General features: G+C 38.3%; 1 protein-coding gene across 4 annotated transcripts in view; it reads right to left on the bottom strand.

The window, feature by feature from the left end:
* LOC135221733 (WD repeat-containing and planar cell polarity effector protein fritz homolog) overlaps positions 1 to 21586 on the bottom strand; it is a 248545-nt gene that overhangs the window by 51958 nt on the left and 175001 nt on the right. For all 4 annotated transcript variants that reach the window (XM_064259528.1, XM_064259531.1, XM_064259530.1 and 1 more), the window contains exon 8: positions 4036 to 4331. In XM_064259528.1, coding sequence (XP_064115598.1) covers positions 4036 to 4331 — 296 coding nt within the window. The remainder of the gene's footprint in view (positions 1 to 4035; positions 4332 to 21586) is intronic.

Genomic DNA, 21586 nt, shown 5'->3' with positions numbered 1-21586 from the left:
CCTTTCTCTCTCTCTCTCTCTCTCTCTCTCTCTCTCTCTCTCTCTCTCTCTCTCTCTCTCTCTCTCTCTCTCTTTTGCCACATGAGATACGCATGTCATAGTGGTAACTCTCGCCCTCTGTTTGGCATGGAAGTTTATGTATATAGTATATCTTTAAGGGCATTACTTCATTTTATGGTGAAATAATAATATACAGTACTAGTTTTCAAATAATATTAAGTTTAATGAGATTAAACAATAACCTCTCTCTCTCTCTCTCTCTCTCTCTCTCTCTCTCTCTCTCTCTCTCTCTCTCTCTCTCTCTCTCTCTCTCTCTCTATCTTGAGTCTCTTTAACCAATAAGTATTAGCACATATGCACACACAGTGCGTGTGTGTGAGTTCATAATGTTTTAAAGATGTGCAGTACATACAGAAAATACATCTTTTTAAGACAAAAATTAAACAAACAAATTCTGTTGTTGTCAGTCACGTGGACTGAAGGATGTGACCAGCAAGTAAACAGAAATGAATTAACATTCTTTGAAAGATTAAAAAGATGAATTTTGTTTTGAAGGTTTGTCAATGCAGTGTTACTTAATATCTTCTGAAGCAAAAAAAAAATGTCATTATTGAAGACTCTCAACCAACAATTGTGCATTCAAAACTAAAAAGAAGGAATCCATTCTATAATTGATATTAGTAAAATACATACAATATTAAAAACTATGTACAGGCAGTCCCTGGTTTACACCAGTCGATTTACATCCTGTGTCTAAAATTACATAAACCACTTCCCAAGATTATTCTTCTATTTTACTAACTTGTTCTATATAAACTTTTCCTACTTTTCCAGTTTCTGTTTTCTTCTTATTTTGAATATTCTGAGGACAATCCCTAGCCCAATGCTATTCTGATTTGCATATTGCACATAATGTTACTTTCCCCTTTTTTATTTATAGGATTTTTTCCACCTCTACCTCAGTTCCATTTTCCCTGATATCTCTGGTTTTCCCCTCTCCTGGAATTTGCATTGCCTTCTGACCCCCACCATTTCTCTTCCTCTTTATTCCCTAATCCCTCAAATATTCTTTTCATTATCTGTGACACTGTTTTATACTCCAACTTTCCTTGACTACAAAATGCTAATTCCATTTGTTTTTATTTTTCTGCTTGTTCTTATACATGAAAACCCTTTGCTTCTCCTTTAAGCATGCTTTTCCCTATTGCTCTGTTTCACTCTAATTCTGCCTTTTCATACCTAATTAGAAAATCTCCCAGCTTTTCACTTGATTCTCTTCCTATTTTAAAATAGTTTTTCATTTTACTGTAATTTTCCATTGGTGTATCTTTTAGATACACTACTTCTAGTTTGGATAAGATTACCTTTGAACCCTCTTTATCCTTAAGTTCATCTGTATCTATTCTTTCTGTTACTTCCAAGGCTTTTCCTTTTAAGCTCATTCTTATCTCTATCCCCAGATATTTCACTTCTTCTCCACACATTACAAGCCAATCTTTGACTCCTCCTCTCTATCCTTTATACTCAGCCTGTATCCTGCTAAATTTCAGGCAATCCCTTCTCCATTTCATCTCCCAATGTTTACTGTCAGATCCTTCAATCTTTAAGCAACCATGCTCTGCTAGCACTTGAATATTTTCCTAGCCTAACGTGTTAAATATGCTACAATCATCCAATCTACCCACCTGTTCCTGTTCCTCTTCCAGTATAATCCAGCTTAAGACCATAAAAACAACACAACCTGACTTACAACCCACAAACTGCAACCTAACACAGAGAGCTCTCTCATCTAAACACACAACAACACACCTGGTTCATCTCCCTTTTGTTTACATTTTTCACCCTCCTGCTGGCCGCCATCTTGCGGTCTCTGACATCACTTCCTATGACATCACAACACAAACAGTTTTACTTCATAACACAAGGAATATTTTGTTATAAAACATCTAACAAAATTAAACATGTGTTTCTTATACATTTCATAAATTAATGACGCCAACATTTCACCAACGCAGAAACCTGATATATAATCACCTGGATATGCAATCTGAGAGGGGACCACCTTCGACTTCTTAATCGGAGCCTTGTCATCCTTGCGATGAACTTGAACAGGCTGAGGCAATGAAAAACTAGCAAGAGGACTCTGAGCAGAAGGAAGATCATTACTTACTGGCACACACTCGCGTATGTGAAGTGGAGACTCACTTCCTTGTTGGGAAGATAATAATACATCTCTCCCACTCCCAGATGGCGAAGTGACGAAGTTCTGAACCCTCCAACTCCTAACTCAAGAGTGAGGAGGAGTAGGAGATGGCGAGGGAGACAATGGAGAAGAAGCAGAGGAAAAAGATGTCAATCTACACACTTCTTGTTAGACACTCCACAATACCTCTTCTGAAAAACAGAGTCCAGCCTGTCAACCATACCCTGAAAGAATGCTTCCGTAGGGTTGGCAACTGTCTGGGATGATGTCATAGATGATGCTGAATGTGACATCATGGCAACAGGAGGGGGGAGTGACATCACTGAAGGAGACTTCACTGAGAGCGGCGTCACGGCATGTGGACTGGCAGCCCGAGTCGATGGCCTCACTGATGGCGAGATAAAGGGTGACCCACAATGAGGCATAGTTACAGATGGCGTCCCGCTGGGCGGCAGGACATGAGACCCCAAGTAATGGAGGCCTGGAGGTGGGGGAACTGCTAGGGGAGACAATGATGGAAGGCAAGCAGACATGAAATGGGACATGAGGCCTTGCAAGGAGGGGGGGTCCCCGTAGGCCTAAGGACAGCCACCATCTTGTGTGAATCTGTCTATAAAATAAAAGAACAAGATGGTGCTGCCTCCTCTCTCCCGGGTGGAAGATCTCCCACAAGAGAGGGGGCAGCGTTAAACACAATATTACCCTGAGCAACTTCCGTTACTTCCAAAGACGAATCAATGGAAGAAAAGGAGGGAGACCGGGCATCAACAGAAGATGAAGCAGAGGGAAAAAATCTGGAAGAAAGGGAAGCAGAATCATCCACTCAAGGAGGTGTGAATCCTCCCCAAGAAGGACGAGTAGATATCCTAGGATGCTCCCTCTTGTAGAAATTCTTCCCTGTGTAACAGACCAGGAACGACATTCCGTGCATGAGATGGTAATATTACAGACATTAGCACAACACCTACTGCAAGTGGTATGGGGGGTCAGTGAAGGAGGAAGCTAAAAACCATGAACAAAGGAATCCTGGAAGGCCCGGACACATGTATTGATGTCGCTGCGACTTCTTGAAGGGATCCATGGTAACACAAGTACCCACAAACACTCTAGAATTCAAAAGAGCAGAAAGGAATCACAGGCTAAGTAAAAAAACCAGCTTGGGAAGGAGGAAAGCAAAAGCAAACATCTCCAAGGTGGTTGGAGAAAGACTGAATGTGTCGCAGGGTTCATGTGTGGTCAATGACCATTCTCCACCTTGTCTATGCCTGAGTTGCCAGATGGCACAGATTCCTTGCATTACAATCTTCGATTGTTTTTTATTGGTTTTCAGCTGGCATTAGAAGATTTATCCTATTGTTAAAACCGAAGGTTTGTTCCACATATGAACAAATACTGGATCTTAAGGATGTAGCAAATCATACATCAGAGGAAGAGTTGGATCCTTCTACAGTATATTGATTGCAAATTATGGCCCTTTATGTTTTTTTATACATTCTGTTGTATGCTGCTTACGGTGTGTTTAAGGGTATAGACATCAATTTTGGATGTAAATATACGACAAGTGTGTACAAACATAAACTTTACACATAACCTCAGGAGGTGCAAATTCTATCGCTGAAGGAAGTGTACTGTGACCCTTGTGGAAGGGGAGGGTTGTGATAAGGCAAACTGAGTTAATCTTATACAAATCTGGCAGCCACATGCCTAAACTACACAAAATATGAAGTGACAGTGATATATTATGCCTGTTAGAGAGATCACAAATGCAAGCATATATATGAATGATTGGTATGTATGGGAAAAAATTTTTAATTCTTTAAGTAGGGTCTTACCTCTTAATGCCTGACCACTTGATTCTGATCCACTAACTGACCCGCTATCTGAAAAGCAAGTTGAACATGATTCACTGCAAGATTCCGAGGCAGAACTTGGACCTGAATCACCATACAATACTGAGCTACAAGAATCACTGGATCCACAGGAAGATTCAAGAGCACGGGCATTCTCTAGCGATGAAGCCGCTATCTGGTGGTCATTTCGCCTTTTAGCTACAGAGTGAACAGCCATAAAGGTATCATGATCTTTCAGATCAAGCGCCAAGCGGAACGCCTTCTCAAGTCGCCCAGCTCTGCAAAATAAGGAAATTTCAATAAGCTTTCACTAATTCTTAGCATAAAGCCATAAGTTTACAAAAGCTTATGCAACTACCTTCACTCACTTGGAATAATCGCAAACCAAGAGTGTGACGAAAGGATTCATTAAAACTATTTTGTATGCTGTATTATGAAACATTGATGCAAAGTCAGAAACTCAACATACTGTATATTCCAACAATTAAACTTCTTAATACATATCATAAAAACTATAAATCAATGGGTTGTGGGATAAGAATTCATATACGTTCGTACTTCAACATAACAAGACAGTTTAGGGGTCTGATCTCCTGGTAAGTAACAAAATCTGTCAAGTAACAAAGACCCCAGGACACAGCAGTATAGTCTACATGACACCCCAAGAACCATTATTGCAAATGTGTGAAAATCTATTCATTCTTACTTCCCTCACTTGTTACAGAGCATTATTTCACAGTAAGTATTGAGGAGGGCCTTGTAAGATACCTAATTCTAGGACAAATTCAACAATACAGGTAGGAATAATAAAATAAGTACCATATACACTGCATGTGAATGAGTGCAAGTGTTTGTCTGCTGACTATACTGCTCAAGAGCTACAATTTTGCACTTCATTTAGATACACTCACATTGAAAATCTAATTAAAATTTTATTCAAATATCAAAATTTTAAAAGTAAACTGTATTTTTCCTAACTATACAACCCTGAGGTCCTTTGCAATAAGAATTGTTTGTGGCAAAGCTGGAACTTGGCCATTAAAACTCTTGAACAAGGTGGTTAGGCAGTAACTATCGTCTGGTAGGCAGGGAGACCCGCCTGCCTGGATGTAAACATTAAACTTTGTCTTTCAGCCCAGGTTTCATATTGAGGGGTGACATGAAGTGGGCATTAGTGTAAAGGACCTCAGGTTTGTATAGTTAGGAAAAATACAATTTACTTTTAAAAATTGTGATTTGTTGCAACACAAACTCTCAGTCCTGTACAATAGGAAGACTCACATAATAGAGAGGAATTTGAGTGAGCCTCCTGAACAGACTGGAGTTGAGCACACCTGCCTCTGACAATTTAATTAGAGTATAAGAACTGCAAGATCAAGAGTCAGACTCCTGGGTCTTTTCGAATGAGTGAGGAATCATAACTTGTATGAAAAAGGCTGGGAAGAATATTAAGAGTCAGCAGCACTAAGGCAAAGATCCGACTTGGGTTTGCCTAATTGCCAGAGTCTCCTCCCTCTTGCTAGAGGAAGGAACAGGATTGCTTCCATGATTCTAACAAGAAAAATAAAAAGGAAGCATCAGATGCAGATACAGCAAGTGTAGGTTCGAGTTCTATTCTCAATCCAAAGGAAGAGAAGTACTAGAAGGACGTGGAAGGAGGAGAAGGAGAGGCCAGTCACTCTCAAATCCTTCTCACCTCTAGAATCACACACCTTAGGCGAGATGCAACCTGTCCTCTTAAAGGAGCTGGGTAAGAAAAAACAACTTGTTCAGCAGCTACCACAGGTCCAAGCAAAAAAGGTTCCAAGGACTTGTGGGCAAAGACCCAAAGGTAGATAGAAATAAATGTGGTCCTGATGAGACCACATCTATCTTCCAGTCCAATATATTCTTCAGAATACGAGGAAAGGACTAAGCCATTGGTACCATGCACTCTCGGGGAAAACGTACAGATGACATCATTGCCAGCTGCAGAAAACCTCCTCCCAATCTTGCAAAACCAGGAGAAAGATGTGTCCTTAGACCCTTCTCCCCTGGCAAGTCAGTACTGGAGAAAGGTTATTGACATCCAGGTCAAGGATGTTGAGTCTTCTGAAGGTACAGCAACATGTTAATATGACGAATTAATGGTTCATCAATTACAAAGTCCAAGGCACAGGGGATTATGAAGGACCCAAACCTGTCAACAGATGCCGAATGATTCGGAGTTCATTACGACATCCACGACAGAGTTGAGACACTGATAACCAACTTTTGAAGGGTGATATTGACGAAGAGCCATGCAAATTGTCTATCCTCATCACTAATACTGCAGAGACAAGATGCAATCTTGAAAAACAAAACTCTGTCTTATGATTCTCACAAGGAAGTGTGCGCCCTAAACAGGAGTCAAATACCATCTAGATACCTGAGGTCCCTGTGATGGCAAGACAGAAGTTTCTCATTAGCAGTTGAATCTCGAATGAAGAGAAACAATACTACTACTTATATGAAAGACTAGGGCGAATGCAGACCTACGTCTTTCACATTTGAACTGGAGAGAAGCAACTCTCGCGATTCTGACCAGAGAAAAAGTCCAGTCAATGAAACCAATCAGCAAAGACGGTTCCAATCCCTGGAACGATACAGAGGACTAAAAGAGTTATACAGCTATTTCCATTGCTGCTCGGTGAGATAGCCTATGCTTACAAGGAAAGCTAGATAGCCCTTCAGCCATGAAGATATGGGGATTCTACTGTCTGGCGCTGCAGGTTACAGAGTTGGCAGGTAGGGTGACAGGCAAAGTCTTCCATCATTTATTTTCAATTTGGTGTGAACAATGTTTGTTGAACACCTTATGAATTAGAAAAATGTAGAGAAGGGAAAAACTGTTGAGTTTGTCTGAAAAACTAATTCTGAGTCATCGTAGTGGCCCATTGGTCAGGTGCAATGGAGCAGACCTACAGACTTCTGTTGAACTGGAGGCTAAACAGAAAGATGATGCAGAGTCAATTGAGACTTATTTCTGTCTGATGATTCTCACAAGAGTGTGAGCGGAGCACAAGATAGGAACCCTAAACGAGAGTCAAATGCCGCCCAGAGACCTAAGAAGAGACCTTAGGTCTCTGTGATGGCCGGACAGAGAGGTTCCCCATTAGAAGTTAACCCTTGAGTGAGGAAAAACAATATACTAAGAGGAACAATCACTCCAAGAGAAAGCAGTACCCTGCCCCTCACTCAAATCCGGAGGCTGAGCGGCTGCTAATGCATTTCATCTTGAAATGTGTTTGGCTGATAAAACTATCGAGTGCACAACATTTACCCTCAAGCACCTGCATGTTAACCACAACAGGAGGGAAATGAAACCCTCTTGTTTGGAGATAAATGCCACCACTGTGGTGTTGTTACTTTAACATCATCACTAGTGCCCCAAAATCAAATCCCAAAACTCTCAGGAAGCCCAAAATACCGCCTTGAGTTCCTGGATATATATGAGGAGGTACTTATAGTCTTGGTCACACAACTGAAGACAATGGTCCCACAGGTATGCACCTATCATTCGGTCGGTGCATCCGATAACACACCTCAAGACAATGGTCCTACAGGTATGCACCTATTACTCAATCAGTGCCTATTTTGTTACTTAAGGGGGCCAGCCAGAACCCTTCTATATGGGGGTATAGGGGAAAAAATGCAAAGTCATGAAAACATTCATGGAGCTTCGTATGGCAATGGAGAATACGTATAAGAAATATTTCGTCAAAATTCCTCTTACTTTCGTAGTTACAGGGTACAGGTAGTCCCCGGGTTACAACGGGTTCGGCTCATGACGTTCCAAGGTTAAGGTACTTTTCAATCATATTCATCAGAAATTATTTCCAGAGTTACGACACGTTCCAGGGGATACGGCGCCTACAATGCTCATCTGGCAGAAGAAATATGACACCAAAAATGCAAAATAATAAATATTTAAAGGGTTTTTTTTATGAAAAATGCAATAAGAATGCAGTTTACATAGTTTTAAATGCACCCAAAGCATTAAAAGTAAGGTTTTCTTAGGATTTTTTACAGTGTTCCGGCTTACGGCGATTTTCGGCTTACGACGCGTCTCAAGAATGGAACCCCCGTCGTAACCCGGGGACTGCCTGTAATTAGTAAATGTAACTCAATAAGCCGAAAACATTAATCCGTACACGAAAATGCAATATTTCTTCTGTTATCGTAAATTTTGATAATTATTGTCAAAAGGAATTGTGAGCAATGGCATCTGTAGAGATTCCATGAGTCGCAGAAGGGAAGTCAGCTACCAACCACCTTTCAGGCTGAGCACAAACCTCATGTAGTGTACACATTCAAGTTTCACCTCTGACATTTGCTTGCTTTTACATATGTTTATCTTTGTTTCAGCAAGAATTTCATCATGCCAATGAGGAAAAGACAAGCAAAACATCTCGCTAACATACAGACGAAGAAAATTCACTCTAATATGATTACAGAATATCATAATATATGCGTTATTAGCGTAGTTAGTGAAGAGAGAGAGGGAGGAGTGCATAGTAAGGAACGCCCCTTTTTGCCTGACACACACGTCACACTGTGCCCAAGACTACGATCTTTGAGCAAAGGGCTCTTCATTTATGATAAATAACATAGTTTTGGTTTATTAATACCCAAAAAGGAATATGAAATTCATAATAATCATGATTTATTAACATAGTCTTTGTAAAAAGAGAGTACACATTCGAGTTTCACCTCTGACATTCTCTTGCTTTTACATTTGTTTATCTTTGTTTTGCAAGAATTTCATCATGCCAGAGGAAAATACAAGGAGAACATCTCGCTAACATACAGAAGAAGAAAATTTGCTGTAATAAGCCGAGTTAGTGATGGAGAGAGAGAGAGAGAATTGCTACGATATATGAGCAAAGGGATCATCAATTACGATTAAGTTATGATAAATAACATAGTTCTGGTTTATTAATACTCAAAAAAGAAATATACATTCATAATAATTATTATTTATCAACATTGTCTTTATAAAAATACAAAGGATAACTTTGAACGCCCATACCTCATAACTATACTTATTGACCTTCAAATTCTATCTTCTCACTTTGTCTTAAAGCTATAGCATTGAAATTTGGTATTTAGCGTTTCCCCCGTATTCGTGGGGGATGTGTACCAGTCACCCCCGTGAATAGTTAGAATCACCACTAAAAATACTTATAACTGCCTATCTTGAAAGTTCAGATAACAAATGTATACCTTAAATAACATCCTACTTCAAATATACCTAAAATTACTGTATTAATCTTTGAGGTTATATTATTAATATAATTTCAAGGTCATCTTAAACATTTTACCAATAAAAATATATACCTACTGCCAATGAGAGAGAGAGAGAGAGAGAGAGAGAGGAGAGAGAGAGAGAGAGAGAGAGAGAGAGAGAGAGAGAGAGAGAGAGAGCATTGAATGGCAACATCAGGAGAGAGAGACCACTGCATGGCAACATCATATATCTGACCATCAAGAATGACATTATGAATTATTCCTGAGACAGAGAGAATAATAATGGAGAGAGAGAGAGAGAGAATAACTCCTAGACTCCGACTCCTTCCCCTCCACCAACACGTACATCAAACTGTCATTTACTCCCCCGCCCTCCTCCCTCCAAGTGGATAAAAAGACTGGGAATCGCTAATTTTTTTTATTAATCTTATCAATATTTGAAAATTAGTTATAAGATAAATCCTTTATTTATATTACAAAACAAATAAACATATGTAAGTAAGAGAGAGAGAGAGAGAGAGAGAGAGGAGAGAGAGAGAGAGAGAGAGAGAGAGAGAGAGAGAGAGAGAGAGGTTATTGTTTAATCTCATTAAACAAATTAATATTATTGAAAACTAGTACTGTATATTATTATTTCACCATAAAATGAAGTAATGCCCTTAAAGATATACTATATACATAAACTTCCATGCCAAACAGAGGGCGAGAGTTACCACTATGACATGCGTATCTCATGTGGCAAAAGAGAGAGAGAGAGAGAGGAGAGAGACGAGAGATGAGAGAGAGAGAGAGAGAGAGAGAGAGAGAGAGAGAGAGAGAGACCTTACCTTACCTTACAGATCTTACATCTTGTTCAGGTTGCACCAGGTGCCTCACACCAGAGAATTTCTAATCATCTTCCGGTATATTTTGCATCTAATCTTGGATGGTCTGGGATGCAGCTTAGATATTTGTCAAGCTTATTCTTAAACACATCTATGCTCACTCCTGATATATTCCTCAGATGAGCTGGTAATGCATTGAACAGACGCTGCATTTTTGATGCTGGTGCGTAGTGGATTAATGTCCTGTGTGTTTCCTTAGTTTTCCTCGTATAGTTTTGGGCACTATTAATCTACCTCTGCTCGCTCTTTCTAATATTTTTAGCTCCGTGATGTTTTCGGCAATTCCTTCTATCTGTTTCCATGCCTGAATTATCAGCATTCTCTTCTCCTCTCTAGACTATATAATTTTAAAAATTTTAGTCTTTCCCAGTAGTCAAGATCCCTGACTTCTATTCTAGCCGTAAAGGACCTTTGTACACTCTATTTGTGCAATATCCTTTTGGTATTGATTGATTGATTTATTAATTCTTACTGGCGTTGCAACGACGAGGTTATTGACACTGTATCATTAAAAGGAATTGCAAAGGAAAAAGTCAATTAAAATGCTATAAATATGTTTATATAAAATCTGTCAGAGAACTACAGAGAACCCAAAAACACACAAAATACCTATCTCACCTACACACCTATTTCAAATTAATTGTAAACAAAAAATACAAGAAACATAGGCACCCCGCAAACTTCCAAATTCTACAGAGTTCTGTCAAAATATATAGATATTAAAAGTACTAAAACATTATATATGGTAATAGATATATCAATTGGAGGTAAATTTTATGTACATAAAAATTTCCTGATCTAAAAAGACTTAAAAGCAAATGATATACACTGACACATACTAACACATACACAAACTCAAACATCTTGACCAAACTAACCTAAATTTTTTCAAGAAGACCTGCTTCTCGAAGGTAACTAAAAAGCTTATCCTCATTAAAATCTCTACCTATAATGGCATCTAGTTTAAGATCCATTCTTCCAACTACGTTAAAATGACGGTTCCTTGCTGATATTAAGCTGGGGCATTCTACTATTAAATGTTTTACTGTGAGGGGAACAAGACAATCCTCACAAAATGGTTCAGGGTCATTGTTCATTAAAAACCCATGAGTAATCTGTGTGTGGCCGATCCGTAACCTACATAATGCAGTCTCTTTCCGACGGTCTTCTAACATATAAAGCCAGGGGTTGATTACATCAGTGAGTTCTCTCATTTTATTATTACTCTCTATTGTCCAATAGAATTGCCAAACTGATTCTACAGTCTTTTTAATTTCAGGAATGTAGTCTGAACAGGGAATTGCTATACTTTTTGGATTTTTTGATGTACCTAACTTAGCCAATTCATCAGCTCGTTCATTTCCAACAATACCAACATGTGAAGGAACCCAGCAGAGGTTAACTACCTTCTGTTTTTGTTTTAATAAAAACAACCACTCTGTTATTTCCAGTACCACATGGTGTACTGGATTAAAAGATGCCAAAGCTTCCAAGGCACTCTTGGAATCACTAAAAATGGTAAAATTATCTCCTTCTAAAGTTACAATTTTCTTTAGGGCTGTTAAAATGCTAAAAAGTTCAGCAGTAAAAATAGAAGCACAACTTGGTAATGCACCACTAACACTACTGTCAGGGTATACCACTCCAAACCCAACGCCTGCACTGGATTTGGAGCCATCGGTAAAGAATTGCCTTGAGTTATCATGTTTTTCAGCATGGCAAAGGAATTTCTGCTTAAGAATATCACCTGAACAGTCTGCCTTGCAACCAGAAAACCATTTACAATATTTCACAGAGGGCAACTTCCATGGAGGGAATCTTGAAAATTTTGCTGGAATTACTTTTCCTTTTATTACATTGAGCTCCTCTAATGCATATTTTACCCTGTATCCAAAAGGCTTTGGATATGAAGCATATTTTTCATAAATACAAAAATTGCCTTTAAAAACAGTATTGTAAGCTAAGGACTCAGGAGTTCTCTGTATGCGGTACCAATATTTCAACAGGGTAAATTTTCTTATCAAATCTAAGGGCAGTTCACCTGCATCCACTAATAAACTAGATATTGGAGAGGATCTAAAGGCTCCTGTTGCAATTCTAATTCCCCCATGATGAACTGCATTCAAAGTATCTAATCTCCTTGTCGTAGCTGATCATATTGCAATATTCAAGTGGACTACGAACATACGTTTTATAAAGCATAATCATGTGTTCAGCTTTTCTTGTTTTGAAGTGCCGTAACAACATTCCCATTTTTGCTTTGCATTTTGCCAATAGAATTGCTATTTGATCATTGCATAACATGTTCCTATTCAACAACACACCATGGTCTTTAACTGCTTCCTTATTAGTGATTGTCTCGTTATTAGGTCCCCCATATGCATATAGCATATACATACATACATACATACATACATACATACATACATACATATATATCTATATATAAATATATATATATATATATATATATAGATATATATTTATATACTTATTCAAAAGAGTGAAATGGATAGATTATTGCATATCTTTAAAATACTCTCATATGAATTTTGAAATTAGTTGTATTATTGATATTATTATGTGAAAATATTAATAAACATACACATGTACCATAGAAATTCTCTCATCTTAGTGAAAGAGAGAGAGAGAGAGAGAGAGAGAGAGAGAGAGAGAGAGAGAGAGAGAGAGTAAGAGAGAGAGAAAGAGGGAGAGAAAGAAGAGAGGAGAGAGAGAGAGAGAGTTATCCGTATTTGAAAGAGTGAAATGGAAAGGTTATTGTAGTAAGTATTTCTTTAAAATACTATCACATATGATTTTTGTAATTACAGCTATATTATAATTATTATTTGAAAATATTAATAAACATACTATTATACATACATGTACCATAAAAATCTCAAATGTCAAATCTCAGTAGAGAGAGAGAGAGAGAGAGAGAGAGAGAGAGAGAGAGAGAGAGAAACACACTCCCTCCCCTCCTGTCACATTACTTGATATATTTGACAGCTGTTGGTCCTCAGTTTGGTACCTGGAGTTCGAAAGAAAGATGCGTGAAGATTGGGACTTCCTTCATTCTTACATAATTTTTTTATTTATAAACTAAAATCATACTAATTCACTTTAGTATTTTCTTTAATGAATTGATATTATTGCTGTTTACATTAATATTGATATTTGAAAATTAGTAAATCATTTATTTATCATACAAAAAACACATCTCTGTAAGAGAGAGAGAGAGAGAGAGAGAGAGAGAGAGAGAGAGAGAGAGAGAGAGAGAGAGAGAGAGAGAGAGAGTGAAATGGAAAGATTATTGTAGTATTTCTGTAAAATACTATCACATATGATTTTTGTAATTACAATTATTATTATTATTATTATCATCATTTGAAAATATTAAAAAATACATTATAGATACAGGTACTATAAAAATCTCAAATCTCAGTAAAGAGAGAGAGAGAGAGAGAGAGAGAGAGAGAGAGAGAGAGAGAGAGAGAGAGAGAGAGAGAGAGAGAGACTTCCTCCCCTCCAGTCACATTACTTGATATATTTGACAGCAGTTGGACCTCAGTATGGTACCTGGAGTTCAAAACAAAGATGCGTGAAGACTGGGATTTCCTTCATTCTTACATAATTTTTAAATTTATAAACTAAAATCTTACTAATTCACTATAGTATTTTCTTTAATGAATTCATTGCTCTTTACTTTTATATTACTATTTGAAAATTAGTAAATCATTCATTTATCATACAGAAAACATACATCTCTGTGAGAAAGAGAGAGAGAGAATTATTATTGTTATTATGTGACATCATTTAATCTTATTAAACTTACTAATACAGTATTGATCAATATTAATATTTTTTTGGGATCAAGCCGTGTCGCTGGGTGAAATGTCTCGTTAGCCATTTCTGATATATAAAACTAATGCTAAATATACCAGAGAATAAACCAAAGGGACTGACTGAGGTTATTTTTTTTTTTTTTTTTTTTTTCTACCCTCAGGCAAGCACTTTTTTATAATTAAAAAATGTCGTGTATAAACCAGGAGCGAGTAAAAACTGCCACATCTCCTTTACCCCATAGAAAGATCCTCATCAACAATCACCGAAACTTGAGGTGCCGTTACACAGGCCGCCTCCACGCATCCAACCCCCACCTCCCCAGCGCCATCTACAACATCTTATATTAGCACGGCGACGTCGTAACAACAAAATTTCATAGCTCTGTGTTTTTTGTGATTTTTCGTTGCTGATTCGGATTTTATGATGGCATCTTCCGTTCCATCTAAGTTAAGTACCCAGAACATGTTTTGATTTAATCTTTTATGAGGTAGATCGCCGTTTTATAAGTCTACTGAGACTTTGTTATTGTAGCTCGTGTCGTCACACGGGCTCGTCCGCATGGCCGGTCTGTTTTATTGCTAGGCGATATTTCTACCTATTATTTTATATGTTACGATCTGTGTTCATGGTAATATTTCGAGTGCCTTTCTGTAGTTATTTCGCACCTTAGTGCTAGGATCAGGAATATTAACCGTTCCTTTATCTTTCGGTAATATATGTATTTTTAGATATATATCCGTTTAGAGGGATTCCTCGAGTATTGCCAGTTTTAAGAAGTTTTCATACTTCTGTGTATTACGTTTTTTCAGATCGCGTATATATTTTTCAGTTAGAGCTTTTGCATTAATTTTCAATTTTTGTTTAATGCCTATTACTAGGCTAGGTTGCTTTTTGAACCTAGAGTTTTGACAAGCCTAGGTATTTTAGAAAAGGTTGCTTTGTTCTAAATAGTTTTATCACTCGTTCCTGGAATTTCGGACCCAGTGATATTCATTTAGTCTACGACTATAGAGGTTCTTTTAGACTAACCTAGCGTAGGTTACTTAGGCTAACATAACCTAGTAGGCCACTTCCTTTTCGCTGCCTCCCTTTTGAGTCTCTCCTCTTTTGACTTTGCACCAGCAGTCGATTAGCTGTTGTATAATAGCGTCTGATCTTGGTGAATGGTAGGCTAGTCCTAATTCATAGATCCTGCGACCGTTGATGTTAGTAGTTTCATAATAATTCATTGGACTTATTATATGCTAGTCATTCTGAGAGGGAAAGAGAGACAGTTGGGGTGTTAGCGGATGGGAAGTAAGAAACGTTCGGAGTGTGAACGGGTGAATCTGAGGTTAAGTTGGTTGTAACATGGTACATCTCTCTGAATCTCCAACTGCCGGACTCCGGGGATCGGAGTGAGAGATCGATCAATTATTTATGACATCTTCTCCCCTCTCCGTTCTATGTAGACGTGAAGGATTATATGAAGATGTCGTTGACAACCAATTATTACCTTTCGATTCATTTGGTTTTCATTTTCGAACAGTTTCGGGCCTTCATGGAGTTCCCGGATTCCGGGACCTCCGGAATTGAGGCATGAAGTGTGTGTCCCTTCCATAACTGGTTTATGTTATTGTCTTTACATGTATTTATGTTATTTCCTAATGATTTACATTCGTGGTAGGTCCGGAGATCCGGGCCCGGATACGTTTGAATTTCATAAGAAATTTTGTTTTGTTTATACTATAGTCTATAGTTTTTTCGAGATCGTGGTAGGTCTATTATCTAGACCCGGATACGATCCCGATGGACTAGTGACAGTATAACTTATATATGTATAGTTTTATTTTGGCTCTAACTGGTTTTAACGTTACCCGGACGGTGGTAGGTCTATTAATATAGGCTCAGATATCGTCCGGATGATGTTTTTAATTTTAACTTTAACATGTTCTATAATAATAAGTTTTATATTTTGACAGCTATTCCGGAAGTTGGTAGGTTCTGATATATGGACCCGGATATCAGCCGGAATTGCCAGTTATTCAAAATATTAGTTGTCTTTTCCGGTGTTTTCAACTAAAAATATTGTATTCCAGCGATGCCGGATTAATAATTTGGTTGAAATGCACACAGGTTAAGATATTTACTAGAGATAGTTTGAGCATTCAGTGTTTTTCCGAATTCAATTTCCTCCTCATTCCGGCGATGCCGGACTTCGAGTTGAGAGAGGATTTGATGTCGGATAAATATAATCTGTATCATCCAATCTTCCGGAGGTAATAACCCCGGAATTTTGATATTTTAATGTCTAAAAGTCATCTATTTGGCTTAATGATTGGTTGATACTCATTTTCAATATCTCTTACAGATGTTGCAATGCGCTGAGGTGGGCTGTTCGGCTATGCTTCAACAGCCATACGGACATGTGGAATGCCGGTCTCACTTGGCATGCGCGGTACAAGTTCTGGAAGAGATAGTTTGGCATCATGAAAGATGCCAAGTATGTTATGATCTTTATGCACAGATCACGGATGACTTGGTAAGTGAACTATTAGTCTAAGTAATATGGTTTTCTATGACTTAGAAAATGACTTTACTTCATACATCTGCATACTCTAGACTCGTTTCAGTGGGTATCCAAACAAGTCCCGGGCCTTCAAATAGACCTTTTTGCCACGGAATCGAATCATCAACTTCAATGCTACGTGGCACCCAACCTAGACCCTCTAGCATATGCCACAGACGCATTGTCTCTAGATTGGAATCTTTGGAAGAGGATTTATTTATTCCCACCAGTCAACCTCCTGATGGAAGTTCTTCACAAGCTCAGGTCGTATCGAGGGAAAATAGCATTGGTAGCCCCCTGGTGGCCGAAGAGCAACTGGTTCCCTCTAATGTTGGAATTGAAGCTCCGTCCCAGTCGGATCCCCAATCCAAAGCTTTCACAAATAGTACAAACCAAGAAAGTATATGCTTCCTCAAACATTCTCCAAACCATAACTTTATGGAGTTTATGAAGTTTGCATCTATGCATGATTCAGGTATTGATCCGGAAAACATTACTTTCCTGGAATCTGACAAGAGAGATTCTACTCTTAAACAGTATGATTCTGCTATTAAGAAATTGGTTAAATTTGTGAAAGAAAAAGAAGTGGAGGAAATGACAATCAATCTAGCAATTTCATTCTTTAAAGATTTGTTTGATCAAGGTTTAGCTCCCGGAACCATTACCACTATGAAATCTGCCCTTAAAAAGATTTTCTTAGTAGGATATGGGATAGATCTAACAAACTCTTATTTCTCCTCTATCCCTAGAGCTTGCGCTAGATTGAGACCAGTACATAGGCCTCAATCTGTCTCCTGGTCTCTAAACGAAGTGTTGATGCTAGCTGCCAGTATTGATAATGACTCCTGTCAGTATTCAATTCTACTAAGGAAGACATTATTTTTATTAAGTTTAGCCTCAGGAGCAAGGATTTCTGAGCTATCAGCTTTGTCTAGAGATCCAGGTCATATAGATTTTCAACCTAATGGTAATGTTCTTCTTTCACCAAACAAGACCTTTTTAGCCAAGAATGAAAGTCCACAAGATAGATGGACCCCTTGGTCAATAGTTCCTCTTTCCCAAGACTCTTCTCTCTGTCCAGTTCAGGCTCTTAAGACCTATTTACATAGAACATCATTTAAGTCCTCAGGTCCCTTATTCATGAGAGAAAAAGGAGGAACGATCACTATGAGAGGTATCAAACAACAGATTCTCTATTTTATTAAACAAGCCGATCCTGACTCTTTTCCCCTGGTTCATGATGTCCGGGCAATTGCTACCTCTATTAACTATTTTCAACATATGAATTTTGAGGATCTTAAAAAGTATACTGGTTGGAAATCTTCGGCAGTTTTCAAAACGCCACTACCTTAAATCTCTTAATGCACTTAAATTCCCTGCCGTGGCTGCAGGAAGTATTGTAGTTCCTGAAAATTCTTAATTTCCTCTTTCTTTTACTTTACCTCTTTTCTTTCCCACTTGCCTGCCTCACCTAGTTGTTCAACCCTGCCTTCCTCTCCCTCGGGCCTTCTGTAAGCACGAGCGGAGCGGATTGTATTAGCTTGGTTAACAGAGATCATTTTGAATATGTATTGGAGCATTGTTAAGTCTGTTAAAGTATAGTTAAGTCTATGTTTAATGTTAGTTTTACATGTAACTTCATGTATTTATTGGTACATTCCTTTTTGAGTTTCTCAGTATATTTAAATTTGAGAAATCCCTTTTGGATAACAATACAAGTTGTACTTTACAAAGAAAGTTTATATATATATAGATATATATTAAAAGAATTTACTTTTATAACTAATTTGTTTAGTTTTCCTTCATTGTCACAGTATTTCTTTTTGCAGCTTGCCCATTTCTCTGGTATGATTTCACCCAGCGACACGGCTTGATCCCAAAAAAGGGATTTTGACGGAGGAAAAATCTATTTTTGGGTGAGGAGCCGTGTCGCTCGGTGAACCCACCCTTTTTAATTCATTGATCTCCCACCCAGTGTGGTACAAGCTGTGGGTTGCTAACAATAGATGTTGTAGATGGCGCTGGGGAGGTGGGGGTTGGATGCGTGGAGGCGGCCTGTGTAACGGCACCTCAGGTTTCGGTGATTGTTGACGAGGATCTTTCTATGGGGTAAAGGAGATGTGGCAGTTTTTACTCGCTCCTGGTTTATACACGACATTTTTTAATTATAAAAAAGTGCTCGCCTGAGGGTAGTAACCTCAGTCAGTCCCTTTGGTTTATTCTCTGGTATATTTAGCATTAGTTTTATATATCAGAAATGGCTAACGAGACATTTCACCGAGCGACACGGCTCCTCACCCAAAAATAGATTTTTCCTCCGTCAAAATCCCTTTAAAATTAGTAAATCATTTCTGAATCATAAAAATATATTTAGTCATAAAAATAACATCAAAATACACTAATTTGGGATTATTAATCGTTGGAAAAAACCGCGAATAGGCGAATTCCCCGGAAATAATGGGTAGATAAGGTCCAGAGAGAAATCAGCGAATCTGTGAGTCCACGAATCTGGAAAACGCAAATACAGGTGGCCCACTGTATAACTTAGAAAGACATTATAGAACAATCAAATAGAGCCCTTTTTTCCAACCCCCACTGTATAACTTAGAAAGACATTATAGAACAATCAAATAGAGCCCTTTTTTCCAATTTTTGTTTCGTCTTTTTTACATATATATTTTTTTTCCTGATTTATAGGGTTTTTTTTTACCATAATGAAAAATTCATATCTAGCAAAAAAAAATGACTTTTAGAAAAAAAAACTTCATTTGATTGGAGGTCTACGTCAGGTCTATATATGGTAGTAATCCCAGGTCTTAATTTTAAATATCAAGGGAGGAGATGGAATTTGAAAAATGGTTATTTTCAGGATAAATCACCCTGGCGTCACAAAACCAAAGGTCAGAGGTTTTTTTTAAAATAGATTTATCACAAAAAGAGCATTTTATGATGAAATCGATAAGAAAATACAGTAATTTGTGGATATTTCTCAACAGCAAAATACTGTGAATAGGCAAATTTCCCATGAATAAGGCCATAGAGGAATCTGAGAATATGGGGGTTGACTGTACTATATTCACAGGCCAACTGTTTATTACGCACCAGCCTCATTGCTTTCTCATCCTTCAAGAGAGGAAAAGGATTAAGGACTGGAGGCAGACATACTTCATTCGCTAATGAAGAGAGCAAAGGCAAAGCTGTTTCAAAAAGAGGCTTCTATGTCAATAACAGGATACCGAAGAAGACTAGCCCTTAGCCAAATTGGCTGTTCCCAAAACAAGTACACAGGAGAGGTGGAAGTTCTATGGAAGAGGAGGTCACAGTCCCATTCCTGAGATCAATGTGCTGATGAATCGGTACAAAGATCTCTGGTGAATGAAAATCGAGGGTATTCGTATCTAAAGAAAACCTTTGAGTTTTTCCGAGGTGTGAAACTCCGAATTTCCTCTCCTTGAAGAAAGATTCAACAGGACTCACTGAAATTTTCCTCGACTACTCAAGTGTGTGACGAGATGATCGGATGATCTTGCTTGAGATACAGTGAACCCCCTGTATTCATGGACTCATGTATTCACAGATTTCTCTCTGGAACATATACCCCTTTTATTTGCAGAAAATTTGCATATTCACAGTATTATTCTATGAGAAATATCCACAAATTCCTGTTATTTTATTAATTTCATCATAAAATGCACTTTGTGACAATACTATTAAAAAACCAGGTATAAACATTTTTAGTTGGTTTATCTTAAGTTTTAACAAACACAATAAGCAGTTTTAAACGCTTTTATAGGGGTTTCAACCATTCGCGGGTTCTAGCTAATCACGGGGGTCTGGTAGCCATCCCCCACGAATAAGGGGGAACACTGTGTTTACTTCTATAGCCTAATTCTGAAAAAGAGACAAACTCACTGGAATTCTCTCTGTCCAACTTGCACCTCTTGAAGCAGCCAAGGGGGTCAAGAGAACAGTTAAGGAGAAAGTGCATTGCTACCTATCCTGTTAGAAGAACCAGTAGGGCTAGATCGTAGATGATCATCAACTTGTGATGACTGGATCACGGGGAAGGAGAGGGTGCTTATGCCATGGCAAAGCAACAACATGAGGATAACAAAAGTTCTCTGGGCCAGGGCCAAGCGCTTGACTTGGCTGAACCGAGTGAGCTGAACTGATCACGTAACGCAACTATGAGCAGTACTTGTCTGCTGAGAACTATCCATTTACTCAAATATGCACTAATCTCCTTCAAGGCCAAAGCTCCTCAAGAAGAAAGTTCAAAGAGGGATTTTTCCTTCGATCCTATGTGCTTGGACCCTAAGGCCCAAGGCACAAGGATGGAATCTGACAGAGTTAAGTGCTGGCAGGCAATGTCGAAACACCTAAGTGTCTCAGCACTTCTCCCACTGTGTTCCTAAATGAATTGGAGAGCAAACTTCCCCATACTGGTTGAGAAACACCCAAGATTCTGTAACAAATCCTGGGGAGTCGATATAACACTACCTGAGCACTCATGATACTAAAAAATCCAAGTGCACAGCAAGTTCTCAAATTTCCAAGGAATTAGAGTGCTCAGCAAGACTCCTGAATGTCATAAAAATGATCATTGTCTTCTCACGCTTTCCGGATGCTCACAATTCCAAAGAATCCAAGCGCTCAGCAAGACTCCTGAATCTCATAAGAACAATCATCAGGAGTGGTCTTCTCTCGCCTTCTAAGTGCTCGCAATTTCAAAGAATCCAAGCACTTAGCAAGAGCCAGAAATTCTAATGAATTCAAGTGCTTGGCAAGACTCCTGAATATTGTTAGAACAATCATAAGGAAATAATGCATTCCGAGTGCTCGTGATTCCAAAAATTTGAGCGCTTGGTGAGACTCCCAAATTTTGTAAGAATGGTCACAGAAGCAGTTCTCTCTTGACTTCCAAAGAAATCGAGGAGGAACAGGCACAGAACCCATCTTAGATGCAGGCATTTAAGAACTGGATTGA

This window comes from Macrobrachium nipponense, chromosome 3, assembly GCF_015104395.2.
Source record: "Macrobrachium nipponense isolate FS-2020 chromosome 3, ASM1510439v2, whole genome shotgun sequence".
Lineage (NCBI taxonomy): Eukaryota > Metazoa > Arthropoda > Malacostraca > Decapoda > Palaemonidae > Macrobrachium > Macrobrachium nipponense.
This window is presented reverse-complemented; position numbering and strand designations above follow the sequence as displayed.